The 24,957-nt window shown below is 36.3% G+C and overlaps 1 protein-coding gene across 2 annotated transcripts in view; it reads left to right on the forward strand.

Moving 5' to 3' along the window:
• The window catches only part of LOC116635560 (lymphocyte antigen 75-like), a 124,887-nt gene that overhangs the window by 66,018 nt on the left and 33,912 nt on the right, over positions 1 to 24,957 (forward strand). For both annotated transcript variants that reach the window (XM_032409724.1, XM_032409733.1), the window contains exons 26-34: positions 190 to 355; positions 1,845 to 2,012; positions 3,611 to 3,727; positions 8,701 to 8,895; positions 14,230 to 14,456; positions 16,019 to 16,187; positions 19,225 to 19,374; positions 21,679 to 21,801; positions 23,689 to 23,856. In XM_032409724.1, coding sequence (XP_032265615.1) covers positions 190 to 355; positions 1,845 to 2,012; positions 3,611 to 3,727; positions 8,701 to 8,895; positions 14,230 to 14,456; positions 16,019 to 16,187; positions 19,225 to 19,374; positions 21,679 to 21,801; positions 23,689 to 23,856 — 1,483 coding nt within the window. The remainder of the gene's footprint in view (positions 1 to 189; positions 356 to 1,844; positions 2,013 to 3,610; positions 3,728 to 8,700; positions 8,896 to 14,229; positions 14,457 to 16,018; positions 16,188 to 19,224; positions 19,375 to 21,678; positions 21,802 to 23,688; positions 23,857 to 24,957) is intronic.

Raw genomic sequence — 24,957 nt, forward strand, 5'->3', positions numbered from 1 at the left:
TATGAAGATTAAGTAAGTTAATATCTGCAAAGCACTTACAACCTTGCCTGGCGCATGGTAAGTGCTATGTAACTGTGTGTTAAATATAAGGTAAAATTAAAAGTCATTCGATTGACTACAAGGGACAAAATAATACAAAAGGGATAACACGATGTATTGCCACTTGACATGTATTTCTGCTGCTTACAGGATGAACTCAACTTTGGTTGGTCAGATGGGAAGCATGTTCAATTTAGTCGCTGGGCTGAAAATAATGGGCAACTTGAAGACTGTGTAATATTAGACACTGATGGATTCTGGAAAACATCTGATTGTGATCATATGCAACCAGGTGTTATTTGCTACTATCCAGGAAGTATGCTAATTTTAAATATTTTAATTCTTAAATTATTATCAGTCTCATGAATAGTGAGATTTATGGGGAGTAGTTTTGTAAAATTTTTGTAATTTTTTGGTTTTGAAATTATAATCATGTCCTTTTTTACAACAAAATTTGTTGTGAAAATTTGTATTCAGGTAGAATTACTATATATTAGGTACTTTGTCATTGATTTGTTATTTTAGACATGTTATATCTTTATTTTTGTCAGCTGACAATGGTACTTGACCTTTCAGTTTTAAGTTCCTATTAGCCTCATTTTGTATATATTTTGTGTTTATATTCTATAGGAAACTCTATTTGTGGGAATTTTTTTGGTAATTCTTATCAACAACTACTGTTTCTTTTTAAGAGCCACTGTTAAGATTCATTTGTTTGTAAGTAACAGTAACCAGCTCAAGCTAGCTTAAGCCAAAAGGGAAATTTAGATCCTCAAAAATGGGGATATAGCTGAGCTTCATGAGAATGGGAATAAGAAACTGAATGGAATCAGGAACCCAGAGATACTATCTCCCACCTATCCCTTCTGTTTCTCTCTATGGATTTGCACTCTTCTTTTTATATACTTTCTGCTTCTCTCTGCACATGGTGAAACATGGCAGCTCTGTAGTTTTCAATAATAGCTGTAACTGGAGATGAATTGACTATCCCTGAATTCCAAATTCTTAGAGAGAATCTGATGTACCCTACTGAGTAAGGTATGCGATCTCTAGCCTAGTCAGAGGAAAGTGGTTTTACAACTGCCAGGGGCCCACGTTTGTGCATTTGCAGTAGTAAGAAGATACAGCTACTTTCCAGACAAAGGGAGTTGTGAGCTGGGAGAGATTCTGAATGGTCTCTACTGCATATTAAATCTGCTTGATTGGCTTTGAGTAGAGCATATCTATATTTGGATCTTCTTAAATGTATGGCTTTTTCATAAAATTTTTTAAAAAGCCAGATTTTCTAGATGTCAGATTTTCAACTATTTCTGTTTGCTTTCATTAAAGCAACAACTTAGAACATCACGTATTTCATTAAAATGTACCTTTAAAAAAATAAATAAAAAATAAGATGTACCTGTAAAATTAGAGAAGATATCAGTAACCAGAAACTTAAAGATGAGTTCCCAAAGTTATAGTTAGGTGCCCATTATTAATATCTTTGTATCGTCTCTGAGGTCACCCCTTGTATTTCAGGTTTGGTGATATAGGAAGACAGAAACTACATTTAACCTAATAGCGTCTCATGTTTTATATTCTCCCACTCACTCTACAGCAGGGGAAAGAAATTGTGTTAAATAAATTCCTTCCTACAGAAACCCAGTTAAGAGGTCACATTATATTTGAGTATAAACAGAACAAGCATCATTAAGCTATTATTAATTGGCTTCCTGAATATTCCCTACAAATCAAGCCTAATTACCATGAACAGGATTTAACATTTATGTCTAAAGTTAGAATTCATACCGTTGTCTTTTTTTTAGACGATACTGAAAAAGAGGTCAAAGCACTTGACAATGTTCAGTGTCCATCTCCTGTTCTATTTACTCCATGGATACCATTTCAGAACTCTTGCTACAATTTCATAATAGCAAAGACTGAATATACAGCAACACCACCAGATGAAGTTCATTCTAAATGCCAGAAAATGAGTAAGTATCTTATGTGGCCATTATGTATATGTTCATTAAAAAACAAATCTCACCTGAGGTGTGTTATAAATATTTCTAATTAGCACTAGATCTCAAAAATATTCATCTCCTAATTTCTACATTGTCAACAAAAAAAAGGATTAAAATTTTGTTTAGTTAAAATGGAGAATATAAGAGTTACTTCTTTACCCATCCATTAGAGAGCTAGTCTGTCTTTACATGTATAAACAAAATGAGTTCTACTTACAAAGGAAAAGAAATAACTCTAGCAAGCAGAGAACTGGATGTTAAACCAAGTTAGACTGTGCGCAAAGTGAAAATAGGTGAATTTGGGTGGTTGAAAGCTCAGATAAGTAGTCAAAAGCAAAGAAGCAGCTCTGCTTAAAAGAAATGCATATTTCACACTTTCAGCTCTTAGGACTCTTCAGATATTCCCTATGAGATCCATGGAGGATTTGTGACTTCTGAACAATGGACCTGTGAACCGTGGGAAGTTCCTATGGAAAATATCAAACCATTATTCCCAAAAGTGTGCTGTTTAGAAACTAGTCTTGAGAGATAGTCTACGAAAAGGGTCCTTAGAAAAAGAACAAGGTTGAGAAATACTATACACCACGGCTTCCTGTTAGACGTTATCAAGTGTACATCAGCATATACTTTAAAAATTACTGCCATAAATGAACTAGTTTAACTTTGTTTAACCAATGTTCGACGCTTTTATCCATCTAGTCTTTTTCTGAGAAACTCCTGCTAATTTCCTGAGGAACACCTTTGGGAAATATTAAACTTTTTTAACCCTAATATAGTGATCTCTAAGGAAAAGGAAGATCTATCATATAGACCATCCAAGAGGTTTTGTTTATTATAGTTTTTGGCAGTGTATCATTAATATGGCTAAATTTGTACCAATTCAAAATAAGCTTTAAATGGGGAAAAGTGAAGTGAATCAATGTTTTAAATTCTCCACTCAGCTGCTAGTTTTACACTATTGTTTAAGACCAAATTTAACATCAAGATGTTCGGGGTACCTGGGTGGCTCAGTTGCTTAAGCATCTGACTCCTGAGGTCATGGTTTCAGGGTCGTGAGATCTGTGAAGGACTAAGCGTGGAGCCTGCTTAGATTCTCTCTCTTCCTCTCTCCCTCCCCTCCCATGTGCTATCTCTCTCAAAATAAATAAAATAAAATAACATCAAAATGTTTGAAAACTTCTTAATCTATTCATTTCAGTACAATGAGATAGTTTTTTAAAAAAGATTTATTTATTCATTTGAGAGAAAGAGAGAGAGCTTAAGCAGGGGGAAGGGGCAGAGGGAGAGAATCTCAAGCAGACTCCCTACTGAGCACAGAGTCCTATGTGGAGCTGGATCTCATGACCCTGAGATCATGACCTGAGCTGAAACCAGGAGTTGGGTGCTCAACTGACTGACCCACCCAGGAGCCCCAGGACAATGAGATAGTTTTAATTTACATGTCTGTCTTATTTTCCAGTATTGTTTTAGAGTTTATTAAGCTGGGAAATAAAATTTTCTAAATCTATCAAAATAAAGTGTTCTAGATAAGTAATTATGAAAATTATTGACTATTTTTTATTTAACAGATCCAAAATCACATATTCTGAGTATTCGAGATGAAAAAGAGAATAACTTCGTTCTGGAGCAACTTCTGCACTTCAGTAATATGGCTTCATGGGTCACGTTAGGTATAACTTATGAAAGTAAGTTGTAAATCTACTGATTTTCTCTATTTATATTCATACCTCATTATGAACTACTTGTTTACCAACCTACAAAAATATAGTTCTTCAAAGTGTATGTTTACCAATATACAAAATTATAATTATGCACTTAGCAGAACTTATATAAATACCAGACAATTTTTGTATCTCAAATCTGCCATTAAAATGCCTTTACCACCAAGGTTAGAGTTATCTGGTAGAAAATAATTTCCTTTCTCCACTCTCTCTCCTACCAATTCAAGACTAACAAAAAATGACCACGCTGCCGTAGAAATCTTCAATATTTTCCTTATATCTCTACTATGTATATGGGATGAGTGAGAATGGAATTATACTTCTATTAATGTTGCACCTTTGGGTTTACAGCATTGGCTTGGAGTATGCATTAGAAAAATGAGAAACAGTCTGACAATGAGATAGAATATTCGAAATTGGGACTAAATGCCACAAGTCCAGGGTATAATTGCTATGAAATTTTTTAAAGATTCATTAATTTATTTTAGAGGGAGAGGAGAGAGAGAGAGCACATGCATACACACTCGGTGGCAGGGGAGGGGCAGAGGGAGAGGAAGAGAATCTCCAGCAGACTCCCTGCTGAGCAGGAGCCCCATACAGAGCACAACCCCACAACCCTGAGAGCATGACTTGAGCTGAAATCAAGAGTTGGCCACCCAACCAACTGAGCTACCCAGGCATTCTGCTATGAAATTTTTTAAAACACAGATTCTAATAATAGCAGAAATAAGACCAATTTAGAAAAATACTCAGAGATGTCCTGAAAATCATAGAAGTTTTAGAATTAGGAAAAAAGTAACTCTGAGACATCACACATCAAAAGCATACATCTAGCCAAAAAGGGCGGTGGGCCTTACTAAGGGGCACAGGATAATGACAGCCAAAGGCAGAAGCTAAATTACTCAAATATGAACATTTTATTTTATTTTTAAGATTTTATTTATTTATATGAGAGAGAGAATGAGACAGAGAGAGAGAGCATGAGAGGGGGGAGGATCAGAGGTTGAAGCAGACTCCTTGCTGAGCAGGGAGTCCGATGCAGGACTCGATCCCGGGACTCCAGGATCATGACCTGAGCCAAAGGCAGTCGCTTAACCAACTGAGCCACCCAGGCGCCCAAATGTGACCATTTTAAAAATAGCCTTCTTGGGGTGTCTGGGTGGCTTGGTCGGTTAAGCATCTGCCTTCAACTCAGGTCATGATCCCAGGGTCATGGGATTGAGACCCACATCACATCTGGCTCTCTGCTCAGTGGGGAGTCTGCTTCTCCCTCTGCCCTTCCCCCTGCTTGTGCTCTCTCTCTCAAATAAATAAATAAAATCTTTAAAAATATATATATATAGCCTTCTCCTTGCTATCTAACCTAACATTTTTTAGAGTTGCTAAGGTTTTTCTTAAATATTTATGGCATGCAGATGAGTTAACAAAAATTAAGGTATCAAGCAATAGGTAAGACTTAGGTTGCCAGTTGAAAATGAGTTCATCGTAGTAGGACTTAAGGGCCCAAATCCTTTCTCCAATGACACTTGAATACCCTTAAAATTAAAATGGAGAGAAAGTAGGTGGAAAGTTCCCAGGCTTTACCTGGAAATGACTGAGGAAACAGTGTTCCCATAGGGACCAGTGGAGACCACACCCAGGATATAGAGATTTCAATTTTACCTTCTGATATACTTTGTTAGTTTTATTATCAGAAACAACTGAAAATGTATTCTGTATTCTGAAAAGCACTTTCAGATCTGTACACTTCCTTTTAAGCATCTTAACTTCTTTTTATAAATTGTATGAGTAACAAAATTTCTACTAAAATATATAGACATGAGAGATATAGAAAGATGTTTCAAGCAAACAGCAAATTTGGTTTAAATCTAATTCTTACTGGCTTAATTCACATCCATAGATTTGTTTACTTATTTCATATACTTAAATAATATTTAATTATAATGCCACTGATACAAAGGATTTTGTTTTTTTTTTAAAGTTCTGACTTTTCACAATCAGAGAAAGACAAGTATCATATGATCTCACTGATATGAGGAATTCTTAATCTCAGGAAACAAACTGAGGGTTGCTGGAGTGGTGGGGGGTGGGAGGGATGGGCTGGGTGATAGACATTGGGCAGGGTGTGTGCTATGGTGAGCGCTGTGAATTGTGTAAGACTGATGAATCACACAGACCTGTACCTCTGAAACAAATAATACATTATATGTAAAAAAAAAAAAGAAAAAGAAAAAGACAGTAGGAAGGGAAAAATGAAGGGGGGTACATCGGAGGGGGAGACGAACCATGAGAGACTATGGACTCTGAGAAACAAACTGAGGGTTTTGGGGGCGGGGAATGGGTTAGCCCAGTGATGGGTATTAAGGAGGGCACGTATTGAATGGAGCACTGGGTGTTATACGCAAACAATGAATCATGGAACACTACATCAAAAACTAATGATGTAATGTATGGTGATTAACATAATAAAATTAAATTAAAAAAAAAAGTTCTGACTTTTCAGAAGTAGGTCCATGAATAGAAACTACTAAGGGAAGCCACTTGTCGACTGAAAGATGCTTCAAACCAAGTGAAAAAGTGGCCCTTTTGTATAGCAACTTTAGGAATACACCCTCGTCCATCATACTGGCCAGAAAACTGTCAGTTAAATGTTTGGGGAGAGGGAAAGAGGGCCTGGGAGACAGGAGGTGATATGAAGCAGTGAGCAGGAACCAGATCACATGTACAGTGTTTCTAGCATGTCTTTGCTGCAGGCAGATGTTTGGGTATAACCACCTCGGAAGATGGTCATCAGTGAAAGGTACAAATAACCAGGACAACAATGGGTATGTGTAGTTTATAGTGACGTCACTCTTTATGCAAATTCATCATTTTAATAGGCCTAGCAACTTATTTTTACAAAAAGTTTGATATATTCCCGTACCACACAATTCAGCCATTTAAGGTATACAATTTAATGGCTTTAATATAGTCCCAGAGTTGTGTAGCTATCACTACCCCAAAAAGAAACACCATACCCATTAGCACTTCCTCCTCCTTCCCTATCCCTTCTCCCAACTCCCAGCAACTACTGATCTATTTTCTGACTCTACAGATTGCCCATTCTGGACATTTCATATAAGTGAGATCATACAATATGTGATTTTGTGTGTGTGTGACTGGCTTGTTCTACTTAGCGTAATGGCTTGCATGTAGCACTGCAGCACGTGTCAGTATTTCAGTCCTTTTTATGGCTGAATAGTATTCTATTGTATGGATATACCATATTTTATTTATCCATTCATCAGTTGATGGACGTTTAGATTCTTTTCACTTTTTTGGTTGTGAATAATGCCACTATGAACATTCACATGCATTCTATGTGGATGTATATTTTCATTTATCTTGGGAATATACTTAAGAGAGGAATTGCTGGGTCTTTTTTTAACCCTTTGAAGAACTAACAGACTGTTTTCCCAAGCTGCTATACCATTTTCCACACCTTCCAATTTTTCTATATTTATGCCAACACTTGTTTTTATCTCTTTTTTTTTTGATGTAGCCATCCTAGTAGGTATGAAGTGGTATCTAATTGAGGTTTTTATTTTATTTTTATTTCATTTCCCTGATGACTAATGATATTAAACATGATTTCATGTGTTTATTGGCTGTTTATATATCATCTTTGGAAAAAACTTTATTCAGATCATTTACCCATTTTTTAATTATTTGTCTTTTTTATTGTTGAGTTATAATTATATATTCTGGATATAAGTTCCTTGTCAAATAAATGATTTATAAATATTTTCTCCCATCACTTTTTTTTTTTTAAGTAAGCTCTATACCCAACATGGAGCTCGAACTCACTACCGCAAGATCAAGAGTTTCAAGCCCTACTGACTGAGCCAGCCAGGTGTCCCCCACCATCACTTTGATAGTAGAATTTGTAGCATAAAACTTTTTTTTTAAGATTTTATTTATTTATTTGAGAGAGCAAGTGAGATCACAAGTGGGGAAAGGGTGGGGGAGAGACAGAGGGAGAAGGACAAGTAGATTCCCCACCGAGCAGGGAGCCCGACTCGGGGCTCCATCCCAGGACCCCGAGATTATGATCTGAGCTGAAAGCAGACGCTTAACCAACTGAGCCAACCAGGCGCCCCACACAAAACTTTTTAATTTTAATGAAGTCCAATTTATCTTATCACTTATGCATATCTATGCTTTGCCTACCCCGTGGTGATGAAGAAATACTCCTATGTTTTATTCTAAGAGTATTATAGTTTTAGCTCTTACCTTTAGGTCTATGATCTATTTTGAGTTAATTTTCTATATGGTAAAAAGAAAGGGTCTAACACATATACACATGTAAATGTGTTTATGTATATATATATATATGTTTATATATATGGTTATATATATTTATATAACTATGTGTATATATATATGTTTATATAAATCATATATATATATTTTTGCATGTAGATATCCTGTGGTCCCAGGGACTACTCTTTTTGTATTGAATTGTCTTGGCACCCTTGTCAAAAATTAGTTGACATAAATGTGCACAATTGTGTATGGTTTAGGTCCAAAGAAGAGATTTCTATCACTAGTTTTGTAATGTGTTAATTTTTAAATAAAATAATTATATTCACTTTCATTGCAATTAAACATATATACAGGAGAAATGAAAATTTGATTTAAAAAATAGCAAAACATAAAGCTATTACAGGATGGTGAAATTATAAGTTTAATTTTTATGTTTATAATTTGTACTTTCCAAATTAAATATAAGCATGATTTCCTGTTATGGTCAGAAAATATTTTAAAGGGATATACATAATCATAAAACTTTTTAGAAAGTAGGTAAAGAAGAAAGAGAATCGGTTGAGTTTGAAATATTAACTATAATTCAAGTCTTTATTTAATCTCTAAACATAGAAAAACTCTTTCTTCCCTAGATAATTCTCTTCTGTGGTCTGATAAGACCATGCTGTCATACACAAATTGGAGAGGAGGAAGACCAGATATAAAAAATGGCAAGTTTTTTGCTGGCTTGAGTACTGATGGCTTCTGGGATTTTCAGACCTTCAGTGTTCTTGAAGAAATACTTCCCTATACCCAGAACAGCATTCTTGCTTGTAAAATTGAAATGGGTAAGTATGCTAAAGTAGACTTTCCACTCCAGGGAAAGAGAACATAAAGCTGTCAGCTCCATGGGTGGGAATCATGAATTGTACTGTTTGAGTGCCTCCTCTATTTTCTGTCCGATGAGAGGTACTACGGAACTTACAGAAGAAGGAAAAGACACAGTCTGCATTGTCATGGTCTTAAAATCAAGGAGTAAAATGTAGTTGGGGAGACAGCATTTAACTCGTTAGCATTGTTTTATGTAGGTTAGTTTTAGGTTATTTGGTACTGGCTTAAGTTTGTTGGAAAATCAAAAGAGATCGATGAAAACAGGAATAATGAAAACAAAAAATGCTTTGAGGACAAGGCAAGACTTGGTTAGGTCTTGAAGACTGAATAAGATTTTTATAAATAAGAAAGTGTGTTTGGGTAAAGTTTTGACATTCTAGCCTAAAAATAAATGTCTCTTAAATTTGCCTAATTCCTTAAGTAAATCTATTTTTAAATGCATATCAATTTTAAATTTTTCACGGTTTCGAAACTGTTATAATGGCCACTATGGTTTAAGGCTTCTGCTAACATCCAGGCTGATCTCCCTTCATAGTGCCACAGAATAACTTTCTGGAGCATCATTTCGATCAGCAATCTCCAGTGTTTTCCTATTACCAATTACTTTGAGTCTATGTATGCTTCTAAGACTTTTTAGAAACACTGTCGATTCTAAAATTCTAGGCTTTCTTCCAGCCCCCAATTCTTCCCCCATTCTTGGCTCAATAAGGCTTTTTTTGTGTCAGGCTGATCTCTTAATTGTCCCATGTACAGTGTATGCTTATCCTCATTTGCACATTTATTTATGTTTTTTTATGCACAAAAGACTTCCACCTTCTTTTTTACTTCTTTAACAAACTTTTTACTTTAGAATGATTTTTATATTTATAGAAAAGTTAGAGACAGTACAGAGAATTCCCATATACACCATAACCAATTTCCCCTATTGTTGACATCTTACGTTACTATGGTACATTTGTCACAACTAATAAACCAGTGTGATAGATTACTATTCACTAAAGTCCATCCATTATTCAGATTTTTTTATTTTTTACTTAATGTCCCTTTTCTATTCAGGATTCCATCCAGGATACTATGTTACATATAGTCACATGTCTCCTTAGGTTTCTCTTGGCTGTGAAAGTTTCTTAGAATTTTCTTACTTTTGATGACCTTGACAGTTTTGAGGAGCACTGGTCATGTATTTTGTGGAATGTGCCTCGCTTTGGGTTGGCTGATGTTTTTCTCATGATTAAACTGGAGTTGTGAGTTTAACGTTTAGGAAGAAAACCACAGAGTTAAAGTGTCATTTTCATCACATCATATGAAGGGTTTATGCCATCAACACGACTTACCACTGTTGATTTTAACCTTGATCACCTGGCTCTAGATGATGTTTGTTAGCTTTCTCCACTGCAAAGTTACTCTTTTGCCCATTTCCATACCATATTCTTTGTAAGGAATTCACCATAATCAGCCCACACTTACAGACTGAAGAGTTATTCTCCGTCTTCCTGAGAGGGGCATACCTATGTAAATTATTTGGAATTCTTCTGTACAAGAGATTTGTCTATTCTCTCCCATTTTTAAATTTATTCAGTCAGTTGTTTATATCAGTATCGGCTCATGGTTATATATTTTATATTTTGGGTTATAATCCAATATGCTACATTATTTAATATTTTATTCAAATTGTTCTAGTTTTGGCTCTTTCACTTGGCTTCTCTGCCTCTTTGAAGTACCCTCATCATTGTGGTTTTGTTACTGTTATATTATTCTTCATTTGTTTTTAGCTTACTTTCTGGTTACCTTATTTTCTTTTTTAGTCCTAATTTCATCTAACCTAAACTCTGCAAACCAAATTTGTTAAGCAGGCTTTCTGACTCTCTTACTTCAGAGGAATATCTCCTTCTCTACTCAGTCACACATATTATAGTGGTTAATTATTTGGCCTGCGTTTCAGGAACTGTTGTTTCCTGTACCCAATTCCTATGTGAGCTCCTTAAATGAAAGACAGTGTTTATACCTTTCTTTAGTCAACCAGACAACTGTAATATTTAAGAACCTATTATATGTGTTGTGGCAATAATGAAAATAAAGTCTACATTTTACTTCCTTTGTTAATAAGAAATCCAGTTTTATTTAACTTTAGAAATGATTGCATGTCCAGTCTTACCCAAACTATGTACTTTTTTAAATTTTATTTTGTTACGTTAATCACCATACATCATTAGTTTTTGATATAGTGTTCCATGATTCATTGTTTGCGTATAACACCCAGTACTCCATTCAGTACGTGCCCTCTTTATACCCATCACCAGGCTAACCCATCCCCCCCACCCCCCTCCCCTCTAGAACCCTCCGTTTGTTTCTCAGAGTCCATAGTCTCTCATGGTTCGTCTCCCCCTCCGATTTCCCCCCTTCATTTTTCCCTTCCTACTATCTTCTTTTTTTTTTTTTAACATATAATGTATTATTTGTTTCAGAGGTACAGGTCTATGATTCATCAGTCTTACACAATTCACAGCACTCACCAAGCACATACCCTCCCCAATGTCTATCACCCAGCCACCCCATCCCTCCCACCCCCCACCACTCCAGCAACCCTCAGTTTGTTTCCTGAGATTAAGAATTCTTCATATCAGTGAGATCATATGATACATGTCTTTCTCTGATTGACTTATTTCGCTTAGCATAATACCCTCTAGTTCTATCCATGTCATTGCAAATGGCACTATTTCATTCCTTTTGATTGCTGCATAATATTCAATTGTATATATATAGACCACATCTTCTTTATCTATTCATCTGTTGTTGGACATCTTGGCTCCTTCCATAGTTTGGCTACTGTGGACATTGCTGCTATAAACATTGGGGTGCACATACCCCTTCAGATCACTACATTTGTATCTTTGGGGTAAATACCCAGTAGTGCAATTGCTGAGTCGTACAGTAGCTCTATTTTCAGCTTTTTGAGGAACCTCCATACTGTTTTCCAGAGTGGCTGCACCAGCTTGCATTCCCACCAACAGTGTAGGAGGGTTCCCCTTTCTCCGCATCCTCGCCAACATCTGACATTTCCTGACTTGTTAATTTAAGCCATTCTGACTGGTGTGAGGTGGCATCTTATTGAGGTTTTGATTTGGATTTCCCTGATGCCAAGCGATGTTGAGCACTTTTGCATGTGTTTGTTGGCCATTTGGATGTCTTCTTTGCAGAAATGTCTGTTCATGTCTTCTGCCCATTTCTTGATTGGATTATCTGTTCTTTGGGTGTTGAGTTTGATGAATTCTTTATAGATTTTGGATACTAGCCTTTATCTGATATGTCATTTGCAAATATCTTCTCCCATTATGTCGGCTGTCTTTTGGTTTTATTGACTGTTTCCTTTGCTGTGCAAAAGCTTTTTATCTTGATGAAGTCCCAATAGTTCATTTTTGCCCTTGCTTCCCTTGCCTTTGGTGATGTGTCTAGGAAGAAGTTGCTGCGGCTGAGGTCAAAGAGGTTGCTGCCTGTGTTCTCCTTTAGGATTTTGATGGACTCCCGTCTCACATTTAGGTCTTTCATCCATTTTGAGTCTATTTTTGTATGTGGTGTAAGGAAATGGTCCAGTTTCATTCTTCTGCATGTGGCTGCCCAATTTTCCCAACACCATTTGTTGAAGAGACTGTCTTTTTTCCATTGGACATTCTTTCCTGCTTTGTCGAAGATTAGTTGACCATAGAGTTGAGGGTCCATTTCTGGGCTCTCGATTCTGTTCCACTGATCTATGTGTCGGTTTTTGTGCCAGTACCATACTGTCTTGATGATTACAGCTTTGTAATAGAGCTTGAAGTCCGGAATTGTGATGCCACCAGCTTTGTTTTTCTTTTACAACATTCCTCTGGTAATTTGGGGTCTTTTCTGGTTCCATACAAATTTTAGGATTATTTCTTCCATTTCTTTGAAAAAAGTGGATGGTATTTTGATAGGGATTGCATTGAATGTGTAGATCGCTCTAGGTAGCATTGACATCTTCATAACACTTGTTCTTCCAATCAATGAGCATGGAACGTCTTTCCATTTCTTTGTGTCTTCCGCAATTTATTTCATGAGTATTTAATAGTTTTCTAAGTACAGATTCTTTGCCTCTTTGGTTAGATTTATTCCTAGGTATCTTACGGTTTTGGGTGCAATTGTAAATGGGATCAACTCCTTAATTTCTCTTTCTTCTTTCTTCTGTCTTGTTGGTGGTGTATAGAAATGCCACTGATTTCTGTGGATTGATTTTATATCCTGCCACTTTACTGAATTCCTGTATGAGTTCTAGCAGTTTTGGGGTGGAGTCTTTGGGGTTTTCCACATAAAGTATCATATCATCTGCAAAGAGTGAGAGTTTTGCTTCTTCTTTGACAATTCGGATACCTTTTATTTCTTTTTGTTGTCTGATTGCTGAGGCTAGGACTTCTAGTACTATGTTGAACAACAGTGGTGCTAGTGGACATCCCTGCCATGTTCCTGACCTTAGGGGGAAAGCTCTCAGTTTTTCCCCATTGAGAATGATATTCGCTGTGGGTTTTTCATAGATGGCTTTTATGATATTGAGGTATGTACCCTCTATCCCAACACTCTGAAGAGTTTTAATCAAGAAAGGATGCTGTACTTTGTCAAATGCTTTTTCTGCATCTATTGAGAGGATCATATGGTTCTTGTTCTTTCTTTTATTAATGTATTGTATCACATTGATTGATCTGTGGATGTTGAACCACCTTGGAGCCCAGGAATAAATCCCACTTGGTCGTGGTGAATAATCCTTTGAATGTACTATTGGATCCTATTGGCTAGTATTGTGGTGAGAATTTTTGCATCCAGTTCATCAGGGATGTTGGTCTGTAGTTATCCTTTTTGGTGGGGTCTTTGTCTGATTTTGGGATCAAGGTAATGCTCGCCTCATAAAATGAGTTTGGAAGTTTTCCTTCCATTTCTATCTTTTGGAACAGTTTCAGAAGAATAAGTATAATTCTTCTTTAAATGTTTGGTAGAATTCCCCTGGGAAGCCGTCTGGCCCTGGGCTCTTGTTTGTTGGGAGATTTTTGATTACTGCTTCAATTTCCTTAGTGGTTATAGGTCTGTTCAGGTTTTCTATCTCTTCCTGGTTCAGTTTTGGTACTTTATACATCTCTAGGAATGCATCCATTCCTTCCAGGTTATCTAATTTGCTGGCATAGAGTTGCTCATAATATGTTCTTATAATTGTATTTCTTTGCTGTCCAAAATATGTATTTTAAATAATTTAAATATAATCCCTAATACTTTTAATTTAAATGTTATAGTTGACTACAAGGAAGAATATAATGCTACTCTGCCACAGTTTATTCCATATGAAGATGGTATTTATAATATTATACAAAAAAAGGTAACATGGTATGAAGCATTAAACATGTGTTCCCAAAGTGGAGGTTATTTGGCAAGTGTTCATGACCAAAATGGCCAGCTCTTTCTGGAAGACCTCGTAAAACGTGACGGATTTCCACTATGGATTGGGCTCTCAAGTCATGATGTAAGTCTTGTTTTATTTTCCAGAAATTTTCCAAATGTGTTAGAAGGTTGGAAATTTGAGCATAAGATATTAATTCAAAGTATAACATCGGATTAAGTCCTGGGACTCAATTTGCATAGCATAGTGCTTTCTTACCTTTTTGCAACACAAACCAAAAAGCAAATTGTATTTGTAGAATGAAGTAGGGCAAATGGCAGACTGCAGCTGCCCTAGACACTCCCGGGCCATCCCAAGGGCCCAGTAGATGAATATCTCAACAACACCTCTCTGTCACCTAGTTGGGCAGAACAACTGGAAAGCGGGTAAAACAGGAATAGCACAGAATCAGAAAAACCTGAGGTCCAGTACTAGTGGCGGGTCTTCCATTTACATGTTCAGTGATCGTGAGCAGGTTATTTAACCTTTGCAAGCTTATTTCTTCTTCATCTGTAAAACTGGGGTGATAATATTTTCCTTAATATAGGATTATAGTGAAGATTAACACAAAAATTTATATAAAATGCCAAATAAAATTCTTAATGTTAGAACTAATAAATGTATATTTTCTTCTCTCACTTTCCCCCTACAAATTGCACTACATGAGAATAATGTTTTGGTAGTAAACATATCTTTTGTGCCACTATTTGAATCTTATTAATTAGTATATTCATGTACCTATAATAGTGTCCAATATACCAAAAATAGGCATCTATTGAGATTAGAATTGAAGGCCCAATTTAAATAATCTTTAGAACAAAGTGAAGAAAACAAAAGAAAGGATGACACATTAGGATTATAGAATCAAGGGAAAACCAAAAGTAATCTTCCCATATGAATTTTGTGGGAAGTATTTTCTTCTTCCAGCCCCCTGCTGTTTGATGGCTTCCATAATATGAAAAAATGTAGCCAGAGACACAAATCGCAGAATATAAAACATAAAAAACAATATTCAGGATATTATGGAGATTGGGATTGTAAATCTGTATTGTAACAACTGGAAGCCATTTGCACATCATTTAATTTCAAGTGTTATATAAACTCATCCTTAAAAAAAAATAAATCTAGAGACAGAGTATAGTAACTCTGTCCATAAATTTAAAGTCCTACTTAAATTGCACCAGAATAAATGTCTCAAATCAAAGCATCAAAAGTAAATCCCTTATTTTACAAATAGGTCCAGACCTATAACAATTGTAAGCAAATAATTAAGAATCCATTCCAATACTTCTTGAAGTATATATATATATATATATATATTTTAAAGGTTTTATTTATTTATTTGGCAGAGAGAGACACAGCGAGAGAGGGAACACAAGCAGGGGGAGTGGGAGAGGGAGAAGCAGGCTTCCCGCTGAGCAGGGAGCCTGATGCGGGGCTCGATCCCAGGACCCTGGGATCATGACCTGAGTCCAAGGCAGACGCTTAATGACTGAGCCATCCAGGCGCCCCTATATATTCTTTTTAATGTTATTTTTGAACATTCTTTTGTCTGGAATCAGGTTATCTCTATTAATCTTTAAAAAAATCAATTCTTATGCTAAAAAAGTCCTAAGCTTTTTTTATCTCTATTATTCTTAAAACAGGGAAGTGAATCAAGTTTTGAATGGTCTGATGGCAGTACATTTGACTACATCCCATGGAAAGATAAACCGTCTGCTGGAAATTGTGTTGTCTTGGATCCAAAAGGAATTTGGAGACATGAAAAATGCAAGTCTGTTAGTGATGGTGCTATTTGTTATAAACCTACAAAATGTAAGACTTGATTTTGAATAACTATATTTATTAAAATATGACATTTTGTTTTGTGCACATGATTAAATATTCAAAGGAATTTTTTGTCAATTTTTAAATAAGGTTTATTCACAAATCCTATAAAAACAATTTTGATACTTTGTGAAGAGAAACAAATATGATATACCCGTTCAGGGTATGTTCCCGAAGACTTTCAGTTCCTCTGTCACTGGGTACCTATTACTAATATGTGAATTTTAATTGCACTTAGCAATGTTTTTCAAAGGCTGAAATGCTCCTTTTAAAAAAGAGTTCAGCAACATATAAATTTGGGAAATACCTCAGGTTTGATTTACCATATTGATGGCTCTGGGAATTTCTACAGTAAAGAAATCTATTTAACTTTGTGTAACTAAGCATTTTCCAAACTTATATGATCCTTAAAATCTAAGGAAAAATCCCCTTCCATCAGGAGCTAGACTTGGGGTCATCCTGACAGGTGGAGGCTTGAAGAAGAGCACAAGAACCAAGACCACCCAGGAGCTGCAGAAGCCTGCTGGACAAGGCAAGAGATGGTGGCAGTGGTAGTTCTCAGGGCTTGCCCTGCTTTCTGCTCCAAAGAATCCTCCAGAGAAGATTCAACATTTGGAATTAAACAGATTCAAGCAGGAAAAAAATGTGAAAACCTTATCCAGAGAAGCAAGTGAATATAAGAAAGGGAGAATGATTTCAAGAATGAGGAATAAATGGGTAATCGAGAACTGACATCTCAGTTGTTAGGTACAGAAAATAAATGTAATGTTTTAGAAAAACAATTGGAATACATGAAAAGTAAACAAAAAATGGAAAGGACATCTGTGTTAGCTAAACAGACTTTATAGGAGCAAGTAGAATGACAACATGAACAAACACAAATTCAGTGCTATACTGGGTTGAATAGTATCCCCCCAAATTCATGTCCACCCAGAACCTTAGAATGCAACCTTATTTAAAAAGAGCCTTTCCAGATGTAATAGTTAAGATGGGGTAATGTAATGCTTGATTAGGATGGGCCCTAAATTAGGGGCACCTGGGTGGCTCAGTTGGTTAAGCGACTGCCTTTGGCTCAGGTCATGATCCTGGAGTCCCGGGATCGAGTCCCGCATCAGGTTCCCTGCTCAGCGGGGAGTCTGCTTCTCCCTCTGAGCCTCCCCCCCTCATTCTCTCTATCTCATTCTCTCTCAAATAAATAAATAAAATCTTTAAAAAAAAAAAAAAAAGGATGGGCCCTAAATCCAATGACTGGTGTCCTTGTAAGAGGAGAGAAACAGACACAGAGGGAGATGGCCCTTTGATGACAGAAGCAGAAATTGCAGTGATGCAGCTTCAAGCCAAGGATTGCCATCAATCACCAGAAGCGAGGAGGCCTGAAACGGATTCTCCTTGAGAGCCTCCAGAAAGAACCAATCCTGCTGACACCTCAGTTTTAGACTTGCCTCCAGAACTGTGAGAGAATAAATTTCTGTTGTTTTAAACCACCAGATTTATGGCAATTTATTATGGCAGCTCTGGGAAACTAATACAAGAGCAAAATTTATTTTATTTTTTTAAAAGATTTTATTTATTTATTTGACAGAAAGTGAGAAAGCACAAGCAGAGGGAGCAGCAGAGGGAGAGGGAGAAACAGGGAGCCCAATGAGGACCCCGAAATCATGACCCAAGCCAAAGGCAGACACTTAACTGACTGAGCCACCCAGGCACCCCCCCAAGGGCAAACTTTAAAAATTGAATCTTCAAGGGGCTCCTGGATGGCTCAGTAGGTTAAATGTCCAAGTCTTGACTTCAGCTCAGGTCATGATCTCGGGTTGTGAGGTTGAACCCCCGTTGAGCTCCACATTGGGCATGGAGCCTGCTTAAGATTCTCTCTCTCTGCCCCTTCCCCTCAACCCATCTCTCTCCTTCTCTCAAACAAAACAAAACAAAACAAAAACAAAAACTTTAAAAAAATGGACTCTTCAAAAAAAAAAGAAAATAACAAGTGTTGGTAAGGATGTGGAGAAATTGGAGCCCTTGTACATTGTTTGTGGGAATCAAAAGTGGTGTGTAGCCACTGTGGAAAATGGTATGGTAATTTATCAAAAATTTTAACATAAAGTTACCATAGGATCTAACAATTCCACTTGTGGGCATATACTCAAAAGAAATGGAGGTAGGGACTGGAACAAATATTTGTACAACCGTGTTCACAGCATCATTATTCACAATGGCCAAAGGTGAAAGCAACCCAAGTTGTCCACTGACAGAGGAATGCGTAAGCAAAATGTGGTATATACATACTACGGAATATTATTCAGCATTAAAAAAGAAGGAAATTCTGACACATAATACATAATGCAACCTGCATGGATGAATCTTGAGGACATTATTCTAAGTGAAATCAGCTAGACACAAAAGGACAAATACCGTATGACTCCAATTATATGAGGTACCTAGAGTTGTCAAATTCATGGAAACAGAAAGTAGAAAGATGGTTTCTGGGGGCAGGCAGGAACGGGGAGTTATTATTTAATGGGTACAGAAGCCATAGCTACTCTCTTGGTAGGAGACAGATTGTGCTGTGCAGATATACTGTATTTTGTAAAAAATTACCAAATTTTCACTTGTGTATATAATTTTAAAAGTAGTTTTTTATATGGCAAGGTAAAACTAGGTTTATATTATCAAGATAAAAAGCATCCAAAGAAAGCAACAATTTTAAGTATTATTTCAAAGTAGTTACAGGCCTGCCGAGCCTGTCTTTGCTTCTTATTCTGTCTCTTCAATTGTTTTTTACATTAGGGTAATTCCATCTTCGAGGGCTAAATACTTTCTTCTGTTTTCTCAGTTTTAAAAATGGTATTGCAAAAAGCTAAGCAGAATGTATACTCTTAGAGTATGGGCTGTAGCTGTCTCTGATGTGGGTATTGAGTTGAATGCTTCTTACCTACAGGAACCACAGTTTCAAATAGGAGTTAGTGAGATTTTAAAAGTCAGCTATTTTTTCTGTGCATTTTTACAGTCATGTCTAACATTTTTATAGCTAAAGAGGTGTCCTCTCATACATACTCATCAAGATGTCCAGCAGTAAAAGAGAATGAGTCACAATGGATCCAGTACAAGGAGCACTGTTACACATCTGACCGGGCATTGCGCAATTTCTCAGAAGCCAAACAGTTCTGTTCAAAACTTGGTGAGTTAAAATTTATTGATTTTCTTGGACTCAATAATTTAATCATTGGAATTTTTTCCAAGAAAACAACTTGAAATAATGATTATATTTTTGAAAATATTTTGGGGGCCCCTGGGTGGCTCAATCAGTTAAATGTACGATTCTTGATTTCGGCTCAGGTCATAATCTGAGGGTTGTGGTATCGAGCCCCGAGTTGGGCTCTGCGCTCAGCGGGAGTCTGCTTGGGATTCTCTCCCTTCCTCTCCCTCTGCCCCTCCCCACCAACGCATGTACTCTCTCTCTCTCTCTCAAATAAATAAATAAATATTTTTAAAACATTTTTAAAACACTCAATATTTATAATAGCATTTTATAACCTATTTGCCTAGTGGTTAAGTATTTTATGATATATGAGTTAAGTGGAATATTGGAATAGCCATTATAAATGACCAATGTAAGAGTAAGTACATGGAAAATAAAAGTAAGTGGAAAGAAGTAGAATAAAAAATTGCTAAGTGAACCATTATGTGAAAATGACAAATGAAATGGTTTTAAATAAAGCTAGATATGTTTAGATGAAGGGATTAGGAGGCAAATTTTTTGTAAAGGTTAAGTATTAAATACAAAATTATAGATTTTCCCACTACTTAGTTATTAATAAGTAAGCTTATCCTGACCAGAGTAATCAAGGAAGCATGGGTTGTTCCTCCATTCTGCAATAGAAATGGCCCACATCCTCTGAACACCGTAAGGAACAGGACTTTTTGTCTTCAGATTTAACTATTTTAGAAAGGGCAACAATAACTGGATCTCTCCCATGATAAATTTACCCTATAGTCAAACTGTGAAATGACTTCTAGGGAGAATACCAAGAATATTTCAAAGACCTGCATCCTTGAGTAGCAATTTAGCCAGACTGATGGCATTTATCTCATTTATTTTGCTAACTGTTGTGGAGACATCTGGCTGATTTTAAAATCTCCTTGTTACTGCTAACTACATGATGGAAATTTTTGTGTGGGAACTCTCATGTGTTATACATGTATACACACACACACACACACACACACACACACACACAACGGGAACTATTGTGAACTATACATATGTTCTGAAAGTCAGAAGCCTCTTGCTCCCACAGGAGAAAATAGAAAGGTTTACTGTCACTGTAGTGTGGGGGTTATGCATGTAAACCTTGGAGGCAGACAAGTCTAAGTTTTAACTCACAACTCTGATACTTACTAGCTGAGGGATATTATGGAAGTTACATAATTGCTTCTCTTTTCTCATCTGAACAGTGAGAATGAAAATAGTACTTATTTCAAAGGTTAGGTTGCTGTAGGAATTAATGAAATAAGATAATGTATGCAAATGTAGCACAGTGCCCTGCAAATAGTGAGCATTCAAACTATTCTTATTATTAGAAAGGATTGAGATTGGCTTTCTAATTTTATAACTGGCTAGCTGCGTAAACCTGACTAATTTACTTAATCTCCTTGAGCCTTTGTTTTCTCATCTCTAAAATAGTGATAATATCTTCCCCTACAGTATTATGTAATATTAAACAAGCACATGCACACTGTGATCTTCTATAAAGGAGGAAAGACTTGCCTTTGCCCTTCTTCCAATGCCACCACCACCAAAGAAATGCTTTGTCACTGTTGAAGACTATTTGATTCCACTTAGGATTGATTTCCAAGTCTAGTTATTATTTTATTTCTATCCCTTGCCTGATGATGGTGATAGTACTATTTTCTCTGTGGGTTTAGGGCGATTTATCAAACTTCAAGATTATTTGATTCCATACTACATTTAGGAACTTACAATGGGCATAACCAAAACGCTTATGTATAAAATAATATTAAAGGAAATTCTCCCCAAGATCCCAAACCTATTTGCTTTCATTTTCATTTTAATAGAAGCAAATTTAAAGCTGAGTTATTATACAGAAATGGTTGTTGAGGAGAGCATGCTGAAACACATCTTTCTACAATCATATACTCCACTTCTTATGACTAGCTGTTCATACACAATGGTCTCATTGGCAGGCAGTTCCAAGATCAAAATGTTTATCAGGTAAACATAAAAATTTCTCTATGTAAAGTTTCAATCTATTTCTAAATTTTTTGGAATCTATTAATGCTATACTTTTAAAAATCTGACACAAATACCAGATTTTCAAAATATTCTCTGTGTAAAGCTTGAATTTCTCAATGATCTTGATCATGGTAGTTTTTTTTTTTTTTCCAAATGGCTGGTTGAGAAATAGCCACTTCCCTAGTTTGCATAAAGCTAATTAGTTTAGGGTTTGTTTTCCTTCAACAGATCATTCTGCAACTATTGTTACCATAGAGGATGAAGATGAAAATAAGTTCGTGAGCAGACTGATGAGGGAAAATAATAATATTACCATGAGAGTTTGGCTTGGATTATCTCAATATTCTGCTGGTAAGTGACATATTTGTGTGCACAGTGTGCAAAGAGAGTTCCAACTTGTCCTAAATACCAAGTCAGCCTTGCTAAAGAGTGTTAAGTGGTGGTTAATTCAAATGCTCCTTATTGACGAATAAGCTAGGTCTGCTGGCTGTTTTGGAGACTTATAAATTCCTAATGAATATGCGAGTGATGTATTAGTAACGATGGAAAACACTAATGAAGTAGAAAATCAGGTTAAATCAATTGGGATGTTCTAGAGGTTTAAGGTACTTGGATTGACAACGTATTTTTTTCTCCGACAGCAGTATCTGTGCCCCCCAGGCTCCCACAAAGAACTCATGACTTACTTCCCTTAGAGTTCTAGTGTCTATCACCTGTGCTTTTGTAGCTTATAACTGTTTTTCAGAAGGTTCTCTTCTTGTTGTTCTCTTCCCTCTTGAAACATTTTTACCATAGAGAAAAATTTTCTTAAATGGTTATTTTGTTTTTCAAACGAACTTAATAAAATTACAGAGAATTGGTTAAAAAAGATTTGTGGAAGAAATTTTCAAGGAATAATGGATTAATCCAAGCAATAATGGATAAAAGATTTGAGTGAACTTTAGAATTGATAAAGAATGAATTAAGAGTACAAATTCAGTAGAATAGGAAATATGTTTTACATTTTAAGCTAAGGTGAATTCTAAATAATTGAAATAAATGTGAATCCCAAAATATTAAGTACTTGTCAAAAAGTGAATGGATTCAAAGTTGGCCATCTAAATGAATTCTAAATTGTGTTTACACTATCACCACAAGGTGGTGCTATCTCAGCTGGAAAATAAAAATGGAGTCATGGTGGGAAACCCCTCCTGGACCCTCTTGACCCTTACTCCCCCAGCACATCTTTAATGATACGAGTTTTTTAGTTGGGGGTGAGGATGCTGATGGGGAGTCAGGTCTTTAGAAATCTATCTCTCACACAATCAAAGTGCAAGCATTCTGCACTTTAATCAAAACACCACATTTTATATCAGTGCTGTCTAATAGAACTTTCTGCAAAGATGGAAATGTTCTATATCAGTGCTGTGTAACAGAGTAGTCACTAGCCACATATGGCTATTGAGCACTTGAAATGTGACAAGTGCAACTGAAGGACTGATTTCTTTATTTTTTTTCACTTTCAATAAGTTTCATTTTAAATAGTGACATAGCATAGTTCTAAGTAAATGAGTTGTATGCCATTTTACCTTAGAAATTTAGAGGCAGCTACCCTATGACCCAGCAATTACACTACTAGGTATTTACCCCAAAAATACAAATGTAGTGATCCGAAGGGGCACTTGCACCCCAATGTTCATGGCAGCAATGTGCACAATAGCCAAACTGTGGAAAGAGCCAAGATGTTCATTGACAGATGAATGGATAAAGAAGATGTCATATGTCATATCACACACACACACACACACAATGGACTATTACTCAGCCATCAGAAAGGATGAATACTTACCATTTATATTGATGTGGATGGAACTGGAGGGTATTATGCTGAGCGAAATAAGTCTATCAGAGAAAGACAATTATCATATGGTTTCACTCATATGTGGAATATAAGAAACAGGGCAGAGGACTGTAGGGGAAGGGAGGGAAAACACAATCAGAAGTCATCAGAGAGGGGGAAAACCATGAGAGACTCTTAACTGAGGGTTGCTGGAGGGGAAGCGGGTGGGGAGATGGGGTAACTGGGTGGTGGGCATTAAGGAGGGCATGTGATGTGATGAGCACTGGGGGTTATATGCATCTGATATAGTATGGAACACTACATCTGAAACTAATGAGGTACTATAAGTTGGCTAATTGTATTTAAATTTAAAAAAAGAAAAGAAATTTAGAGGTAATAAACTTAATTTTTTTCTTTAGATCAGTCTTGGAATTGGTTAGATGGATCAAAAGTGACATTTGTCAAATGGGCAAATAAAAGTAAGAGTGATGGTGGAAAATGTAGCATTTTGTTAGCTTCAAATGAAACTTGGATAAAAGTTGAATGTTCACAAGGCTACGGAAGAGTTGTCTGCAAAGTTCCTCTGGGTAAGTATGGAACCTGTCCTTAAGGAATATTTTTTGAGGAACAGGTCAGGAAATAAATGTGCAACTCAGTTATGTGCAAAGTTTTGTACTGGGTCCTAAAGTCCTTATTTAGTCCTTTCAGTATATCCAAAAAACTTGATGAAGCCATGCAGATTTTTTCTGTCAGAAAAATAGATTGCAAGAGATAGAAATGCCAAGATGTCTAAGACTCCCAGATGAAACTACTAGACAGCCTAAAGTTTGTATAATTCTTCCCTAAGAAAAGTAGAAGCTGCCAGAGTATTAGGGAGCTCATTTCTTTGAATATGTTCTTAAGATGTATTTGATTCTATCAGTCAAATATGTAAAAGTTCAAAGGTCTAATTCTGCAGTTAGTTTGCTTCCTTTCTCCTCATTCCCATAAAACTCATGATTAACTTAGCAACAGTGCAAAACTGGACTTAATTACTTAAAATTTCCTGGAAGGAGCATCTATAGGAAGTCATAATTTAAACTTAGATTTCATCATGAATTGACATATAAAATAACCATAAAAATCTTATCTTAATTTCATTTCTAGAGAAAGGAGCTATAAATTTTTCACAGCAAGAGTTTTGAAGATTTAGCATAAAAATGTCTTTTTGGTGTGTAAATATTAAATATGAAACCCCAATGCTAGATGATTGGTGTTTGTATATTCATGCATTGATTCAGAAAATATTTGGAGTGTCATGCCCTGTTTTGTGTGCTGGGTAGGGGGATGGCTACTTTCGATTAGGTTATCAGGGACGACATCTAAGAGCAGGAGACACTGAGGCTGAGATCTGAAAGGCCAGCCAAGCAAAGATCAGGGGAAGATGCCCACCAGGCAGAACTACCATTTGGAACAAAGAGCCTAAAGCAGAATGAGCTTGATGAGTGCTCAAGGAAGATCTGAAAGGTAGGCAGCCACCAGACACCCAGGAGTCTGGAAGCAAGGGTCAAGAGTTCAGGTTCTATGCTGAGTGAAATGGAAAACAACTGGAAGATTATGGGGGGGAGCTGGGGAGCAGGGTTATGGTGGCATAAACCAAGAGTTCTGTTTTGGCATTCTGAGCTGTCCATATGGAGAGGAGATATTCA

This window comes from Phoca vitulina, unplaced genomic scaffold (assembly GCF_004348235.1).
Source record: "Phoca vitulina isolate PV1807 unplaced genomic scaffold, GSC_HSeal_1.0 scaffold1, whole genome shotgun sequence".
In the NCBI taxonomy this organism is placed as follows: Eukaryota; Metazoa; Chordata; class Mammalia; order Carnivora; family Phocidae; genus Phoca; species Phoca vitulina.